Raw genomic sequence first — 9,326 nt, forward strand, 5'->3', positions numbered from 1 at the left:
GGCAAATATTATGTTTGGATGAAGGATTGAATTCATGCAAGCAAATAACATTGGACGATTAGAAGTTTCAAAAGTACATGCATAGCCAGGAGCTGGTAAAAATACTTTCCTTTAGTTTTTATAAGAATTGAAGGTGAATGTATCCAACTTAGATTTTATAGCAAAATCTTCCTGTAGTGAAATTTGAAAAGCTGCATGTTGAAACATCCTTATAATTTGTTTTTTTCTGAATTTGAAGATTATGAGGAGGGAGGAATACAGAAATGGCTACCCATGTCCAAAGGAGTGTCCGTGGAGGTATTCCTGACAAAGGGCAAACCTAACCCTCGTCTAGTCAACAGGAAGGCGAGCCGCTTCAACAAATCATGGTCATTTAGAAAAGAGAAAATTCATTAGTTTTCCATATAGCATCACATTGAAATTGAAAATACTTAATTTGAAAAAAAAAATTCCTCTTAAATCTGTGATGGACGTTTGTGTTTGATTCAGAAATCGTGATGTGTGAAAAAAATTGTAGATGATTATTTTTGTTATTGCGATTCAACGACAGGTTTTGTGAAAATGAAGTGCTGATGGCAAATTAAAGTAGCTGAAACTGCCTGAAATATGCTGAAAGATTCTGATCAATATACAATTAGGTGCTGGCAAAGGAAACCCTGTCCATCCACAATATTGATACTCCAGGTTCTCCTATAAAATTATAGGTTATCTCATATACTGTAAGCTGTTACATTTTTTTCTATGCATTTTTAATCTTTTTGCCATTTCTTTGATATTTTACGCTTCAACAGTGTATAGCATTATTACTACAGACAATGCATGGTATTTATGATTTATTGTATAGTTACGTTTTATATAATTGTCAATCTAATTAACTTTGGAATGCTCCTCCCTTTTGTACATGAACTGGTGATATTAGTCATAATCAACATTATATTGTGGTTATATATGGTATAAGAGATTCCGGAAACACTTTCTGTATCTAACAAGCATATTTGATTATTCTTATTCTGGTTTGTGACACATATATGTACCTGTGTCTACTATATCACTACACTATGTACCTAGATTTGCATAAAAACAACTTCAATGTTGGAATTCTAAAGAAAAAAAACCAAACCTTTCCTATATATACATATATATGAATATATATAAATACATTGTATATACATGTATATCCTAGTGATAATAAATTTCTTTTTAGTGTTAAGCTTTTTGAATAACGAGAAACTTAAGCTGTACAATGTTGGGGATGAGTTTATTATTATTATAGAAAAAATCTTAGTTATTTATATTTCTGCTCCTTTTGTTTATTTCTTCAGATTTCATTCATATTTGTTTGTTGTTTTTATTTGTTTTTGTTTTTATCCATCCTATTTATATTGAACATTCCAAGTACCCATGGGACTCAATGAGCTGGGGACTCAAAGAGCTGTATGCTTATTGTTTTCATTAGATTCTATCTGGCCCAACTGTGTTGATAACCTAGTGCTTTGTCTGGTGTCTGTTAGTTGTTTTTTTTTTTCCATTGAAAGTCTATTATTCTAGAATGACTGAAGATATTTTGAATAAATTGACTATTTCTCTGATAGGTCAAGATATTTTCTTCTAATTTCCATTTGGCTTGTTTCATTAAAATGTTTCTGTTATAATGGTTTTTGATTTGTGCCACTTGGGTTCCAACCAAGTTGAAACATTGTAAGTTATTTGTTTGTTGATATATCAAGAAAAGCAGGTGAGCAATACAGGCCTGATGGGCCTCTTGTTTTGTTTAAAACTAGTTTTCATGTGTTGAATATTCTGTTCTATTTCATTTTCTTGTGATACTAGAGAATTATTTTTGTTACCAACCAGGCAATGTGATTATGTTAATTTTGTTATGTTTAGAATTATAGTACTAATACTCACTAACATATATATACTTCAAATGACCTTGGCCGTCACCAATCTTTGTATGTGATTACCATCACTAACTAAAGGAAAGATTATATTATTATATTGAGAATTTTTTATTTGTTTTGCCTTCAATGATTTTTTTATAAATTGTGTCTTTAAAATCATATACCAGGTAATTAATTTGAAAAATTCTTATTAAATTACACATTTTTAAAAACCATTTTGGAAATTCTCAGAAATATAAAAATTTATATATGCTTGTATATATTTTATCGCATGGACATTTTTTTTTTATTCTACTTGGGTAAAGCTAGGTGAAAGATTGTCATAAAACACTTTTTGTCTGGCAAATGTCAACCTGAGTATCATTTTTCATGTCATTTTTTTACCTGTGTCTTAATCTCAGGTATCTATGGTAAAAGGTGATATTCATTATGGACCATAAAAGATTTGATAAATTTTTACCTGATCTTATTTTCAAAGTATTGATTCAGTTATGGGAATGTAGCATATTGTGCAAATAATCTGACCGGAGATTTTGTATTATGTAGAAAACTTTTTAGACAATTTTACGCCCCAAATTTACAATGTTGCCCTATGACTACCAGGCAAGCAATGGTATACATGTGATATAGGAATAAAAATAACAAAGAAATATTAAAGAGCACATAATATTTCTCTTACGTATTTTATTTCTTATTATTAGTCTTATCTTGTCCCATATATATTGTTGCTAGTCCATGTGCTATAATTGCATTTTGTGTATATTCTTTTATTTTGATATAATTAGAAACAAGCTAGGCTTCATGAGAAAAAAAAAAAACACAAATTAATTTCAAGTACCTAGTGCCAATCATTTTGTCAATTTTTTTTTTCATAGATTTTTTTTTGAATCGTTTTGAAATGGACTTGTTCAGAAATACTTTATATGTGTGTAGCTTTAACTTTGGCCTAGACAGATCATGTGTTTAATGCAAATTTGGTTCCTGCTGGGTGTAATTCTGATGCGGCATGCTGCTAGTTTTCCATCTATTCTGCCTTTTAGTCTCTGATTTTTCTTTAAATCTAATAAGTCAATTTATAGAAAAGGAGTTCTATATTTTTAATGTCTTCTTTGGTGTAGGTGTGAGGATTATTTTCAAACCCTTAGACTCTTTTATCAGTGAAATTTTATGATGATTGTTCTTTTATCAGTGAAATATTGTGATGATTGAGGGTATTTTTATGAAAATAATTGTTTTTTCTTATTTAAATGTGGATTATCGAAACATGTAATGTTTTGAAATATTTTTATGTATCATCAAGCTGTTTTAGCTGAAGGGCTGTGTAATTATATGTATGAAATATCTTGTTTATCATTTTATATCATTATCTAACATTTGTCTAGCTGTCAGTATTATTTGACTTTAGCAATTTTATCTGGGTATTTATTAATGCTTATCCTATTAATATTATCTTTAAGACAATTGATCAGCTTTTCAAATCAGCTTCTTTTGATTATGAACACATTCTGTAAACACGTATGCATTAGAAACTTTTAAGTACCTGTACATCTTTTTACCCAAAATTAGAAAATAAAAAAATTAACCTGAAGTTCCACTAACAGTTTTATTAGAAAAAAAATGAGTAAACAGAATCAGACATCCAACTTTTGCATGAAATAAAAATATTCTTCAATATTATATGAAATGATAATTTAGACTTATAAGTCACACAATTTGACAAATGAATTGACTGGTGATGATTGGGCATTTTTTTATTGTAAAACACCATTTTGTACATGTACATTGTATGTGTTCATATTGATATTGACACCTTGCAAAACCTTTAGAATCAATGCGTAGAGTCAATGTTTAGCCCCCAACGTTTCAACCTTAAAGCATTGAACTACATGGCTCAAAGGTTAGATTTTAATCTTATAATGTTACATATCATGCATTTTTTATATGTAAATCATTCTCCATTTAGTCATAAACTTTAATTACTAGGTGGCAGCGATTCTGTTCTGTTGATCTATTTCGACATGGTTGTGATATTGAATCTCAAATTAAGTTCTTGAGATTAATCATTAAAAAATAAAACCTATGAAATTATATTTTAAAGTAATTCATTTTCATCTATCAAGAATACAATGTAGTTAGTTTTAAATTAGATAACAATATACATGAATAGAATGAATATTAATTGAATAAGCACAGAAATAAAAGAAAAAAGTATTCTTTTATAATAGATCTTTGTTCAGTAGAACTGTTATTATCTTTTACAAAAACTGTATAATATCAACACACACATTAAAGTTTCCATACAGAAACAGGAGATTACGTTATAAAGATATATATATCAATAATCAATAATCGCATGTAGATTTTTCAGTTCCCTGGAGTGATTTTAAAAGTTGATTTTCAACCCAATCTGACCTATCAGCCACTATTTTGCCTATAAGCCCAAACGCGTCTTAATTGTTAACCGTTCTTGACTTCTCAATTCCCTACCTGCATGACCTCTTAATCCCTACATGACCTTTCATTTCCTTCCAGACCTGTGATCAACTCCTTATCTGGCCTGTCAACCCCTTTATGACCTATCAACTTTTACCTGACCTCAACCCCTATTTGACAGATCAACCTTCATCTTGCCTATCAACCTCCACACAGCTTATAATCAACCCACATTTGACCTCTAAACTCCTACATGACCTCTCAACTCCTTCATGACCTCTCAGTCTCTGACCTCTTAACCCCTACCAGCTCTCTCGCTAACCCTCCCTTGACCTTTCAACTCCTACATGACCTCAGTCTCCGACCTCTCAACCCCTACCAGCTCTCTTGCTAACCCTCCCTTGACCTCTCAATTTCTACATGACCTCTAAACCTCTACCAGCTCTCTTGCTAACCCACCCTTGACCTCTCAATTTCTACATGTTGCTAACCCTCCCTAGACCTCTTAACTCTTACATGACCTCTCAACCCCTACCGGCTCTCTTGCTAACCCTCCCTTGACCTTTCAACTCCTACATGACCTCTCGACCCCTACCAGCCATCTCGCTCTAGATCCACCATAAAATCAATATTATATTTGTTTACATATCCTATGAATGCTGATTTGTTACTTTACCTGTGATATAATCTCTGCCATTATTGCTCCGATATCATAAAACATATTTTTATTGACATATATTCTATTTATTGTGTGTATATATGATAGTCATGCTTTCAAGTTATATGTTTGATGCTCCAGGAAAGCCTTCTGCCAGAGAATGAAAGTTAATATTTATCAGATATACATATTTGGGTGGTTGCATATGTGGCAAAAGGAACTTCTTTCTCAACTTCCACTAAGTAACCGGGGTTTGTGTCCCAGAACATCTGTCTATAAAGTTTGGTGGTCCAGGGTTCGAGTCCCATTCTGGTTGTTGCAATTTTCCTCCCTTGTTACATTTAGCACCCAACTAAATACCCACTGATGTGGTTTAGGGGTATGCATGTATCCTCGGGCTCAAGTCTTTGTTAAAGGAGGGAGGAATATAGCAGAACTGCACTGACCTGAATGCCATTGGCAAGGTAGCTCAAATGGTTAGAGATTCCCTTTATAGATTTTGGAGGTCCCAGGTTTGAGTCCCTTTCTGGTGGTTATATTTTTCCTCTCCTGTTACAAGGTTATTTGTCTGACCATTTATTATAGTTTCTTCCCAGATTAATATTAGGGCCCCCAGTGCAAGTTCATCTGGGCCAACAGGAAGGATTGATGTACGCTATTACGATTGATTTCACAGCGATTTTCCCAGATTATTGAGGAATAGAACCCTGTCATAAAATTGGGAAAATAGCATCAGTGTTTTGAGGGTTTCAAACAATTAGGTATTTGTGAAAATGAAATAAAATGCTACAAATATGTTGTTAATGAATTACAATTATTTCCCTGTGTACATCCAAGATGCTGTGAAATTATGTGGAATATTATATACATGTATACTACATTGTATATGTTTGGATGATACTGTGAATCATTGTATTTTATGAGGGGTTTTATTTATTTACATATTTTAAGAAATAAATTTGGTTATTACTAATGCAAAATTCAAATCTACTGCGATTTCATATTCACCCGAGATTTGACAAGCATTTTTAATCTGCCAAAGGTCTGGATTTTTTGTTAAAGAGTTATCCTCCCAATTATATTAATTGAAATGAAAAAAAAAATCGTCAAATATTTTTGTCGTATGCTTAAGAATTAGAATCTTATGATAATTAACAGACTTATTCAGGTTTAAACATATGTGCATGTTCAATTAGGAAGATAATACTTTAACATGTAAATAGCGAATTGATTCCATCAAGTATTGTGTAAACTTAATTATTAGAGAATAGTATATAATTAACTTCTAAATAATATGTATGCATAAAATATTGTGGATTCACAGTACAACAGAAGTAGAAATATTCATTTTGATTTACAAACAACAGAATGGAATAAATTGAAAAGTAAAATTGACAGCAGCTCTGTAACAATTTTAGTAGCCAGATAGCTGATGTCTTTTGTAGCTATACAAGAAAAGTTACAACATTTTGTCATCAAGACTCCAGCTTTTCTGGTTAAAATATGATCTATCATAATTAAGTCTGTCATCACGGCAACCACCAACCATTAAATTGTTAGTGTGATATAGAATTGATGATAAATGAAACTAGGAATAGATCTTGTGTAATGGAAGAGAGTTCATTTTTCACTTATAAACCGTCGCTTGTATTATTTGCTTAGTGAATGACAAATGTAGTAAAACCTAAATCATTATCAATCCCTATTTTTTCATTAATCATTTCTTGTCATTAACTGCTATTTTGTTATGGTAATAAATGGTGAAAATGATCATGTTATTGTTATACTTTTTTATTCTCCATTAAAAAATATATTTGCAGCTTTCTTCGTCTGGTGTAAGGACTGTAGTAGGTCTGAAACTTCAGTCATGTAGAATGGCATTTAGTAGTAGATGCATCAGTAGTGGTTATACCCCCCGCAATGAAGTTAGGGGGGTATACTGGAATCGGGTTGTCCGTCCGTCCCTCCGTCTGTAGACACAATGATGTACCGGCTACTCTTCCTAAACTACTGAGGGAATTTCATCGAAACTGTATGGCAATAACCCTTATACATTGTAGATGTGCATAATCTTTATCATGTTGTTATTTTGTGGTTACCATGGTAAACAGGTCACTATACTTCGTTTTTTGGGTGAGGTGGAATTTTGTCCAGTCAACTCCTCATAAACCTGTGAACTGCTTCAAATCAAACTTCACAGGAGTGATAGGGACCATGTGTAAATGTGCATGCATGATATTTCTCTACAGAATTTTTGGTTTCCATGGTAACCAGGTTTCAATACTCATATTCTTGTGGAAAACTTTGTGAAGACAACTCGGACAACTCCTATATAGCTATCAACCGATTTCATTTGAAATACACAGGAATGTTAGGGACTCATAACGTGTACATATGCATGGAGGTTTTTCCCCCACAAATTTAGGTTGCTGTGGTAACCCGTTCACTAAAAACAGGTTTTTGTTGGAAAATCTTCACCAGAGGGGCGGGGGTATGAGTTGGCCCTCTGGACGACAGTTCTAGTTGAAGACTAATAATGACTCTTAATAACAGTGAGTTAGAGAAGGTGATGCCAACATTTCGGGTCCATACACCAAAGGTCAAGGTCACATATGGTTCAAGGACAAATTCATTGTCTGGGCCGGCCATAATTAACACAGTATTTACATAAGATTCCAATAGGGTGCATATAGGTGTAGAATTTTGTAAATCACTACACTTTGGCTATAAGGATGTGTGCAGGTCTTTCAGACCCTGAATGGAAAAATCTGAGTGTGGCCTTATTGACCTGTTTACATGAAATTTGAGATGTTCCGTTCACAAAAATACATAGGTCAAAAATTACTGTGAGGTCATTGGGTCCAAATATCAAATTTTATAGAGCCTTTCACATGGATACTAGGTAGCCTCTCCACTGGAGAACATTTTTTGATATTGTAAAGCAAATTTGGCCAGAATTATACATGTCAATTGACCACAAAAGTCATGGTCAGTAGACCAAAAGATTAAAGTAAAATTTTGTATCTTTTTTAGCCCGCCATCATCAGGGCCCAGTTGTTCAAAAGTTGATTAGGTTAATCACTTGATTAGTGAAAATTTCGTTTCTCCTTGACTCCAAAACCTGAGTGTGTGTATTACTATAAATTGGCAGGTAGGGAGAGACTGATTAGTGCTCTAGTTTCATTAAATTGTTGTCAAGTTAGTATTACCAGAAATGATTTAATCAGGATTTTAATTTTTTTGTTAAACTGCAATTAGCCTAATCACCATTTGAACAACTGGGCCCCTGCATCCGAGGTATGTCTGTCCTGCATAAACCATTATTGTTATCGCTATCTCTCAGAAAGTCCTTAAAGGATATTTCATATGTAAGTTCCCCTTGGTCCCTTGTTGTGCAGGTTGTATTTTAGGACTGATCAGAAAAAACAACATGGCCGACAGGTGGCCATCTTGGATTTTGACAATTTAAGTTTGTTATCGCTATTTCTCAGAAAGTCTTGAAGGGATCTCATATTTCATATGTAAGTTCCCCTTGATCATTAGTTGTGCATATTGCTTTTTGGAACCAATCAGAAAACAACATGGCTGACAGGTGGCCATCTTGGATTTTGATAATTGCAGGCTGCTCCAGCTATATCGTGTTATATATAAAGTCATTAAATATTTTGTAGGAAGTGAAAGAAGGAAAATAAGAGAAAAAGATCAGTCTTTCATTTGACTGATATGGATCATTCAATGGTGGGTGCCAAGATCCTTCTGGAATCTCTTGTTAACTGAGGGAAGGCATTATAAAGCAACATTGTTTAGGTCAAAGGTCAAGGTCACAAATCAGGACATGACTAAAATGTTCAAACAGAGAAGTCGTCACAACACTATACCTGTAACATTTTTGGGACTCTTGACCTTGACAGAGTTAATTTTATTCATTTGAACTATATGATAGCTCTTCATCCATGTCTTACTGGGCAAACATCATGACCCTGCACCTCTTTGTTATAACTAATTTGTTCATAGATTTCAACACATTATTTTACCTTGAAAGTAGGGTTTGGTCAAAATCATACTTGGCCAAATTAGACAGCATAACACTTTCTGGCAGCATGCCAAATATCATGGCCTTTGACTTTTTTGTTATTCAAATGGGGATTATTCAAATATTTCAATGCATTTAATTGATGTGACCCTGAAATTGGGTCAAGGTCGTACAAATGATAATTTTTTGATTGGATTGTTTGAAGAAAAATGGTTGCACAATACTAAGATGAACAATCTTACAGACAGTGCATGATGGTGTAGGCTCATTTTCGTTTTGGCATGTAAGCTAGTAAATCAAA

General features: G+C 33.1%; 1 protein-coding gene across 2 annotated transcripts in view; it reads left to right on the forward strand.

The window, feature by feature from the left end:
- LOC117323488 (extended synaptotagmin-1-like) overlaps positions 1-6,762 on the forward strand; it is a 66,849-nt gene extending 60,087 nt beyond the window's left edge. For both annotated transcript variants that reach the window (XM_033878741.1, XM_033878743.1), the window contains one exon: positions 239-6,762. In XM_033878741.1, the coding sequence (XP_033734632.1) occupies positions 239-396 (158 nt within the window). In that variant the 3' untranslated portion in view covers positions 397-6,762. The remainder of the gene's footprint in view (positions 1-238) is intronic.
- Positions 6,763-9,326: the final 2,564 nt, after the last annotated feature.

Source organism: Pecten maximus, chromosome 3, assembly GCF_902652985.1.
Source record: "Pecten maximus chromosome 3, xPecMax1.1, whole genome shotgun sequence".
Lineage (NCBI taxonomy): Eukaryota > Metazoa > Mollusca > Bivalvia > Pectinida > Pectinidae > Pecten > Pecten maximus.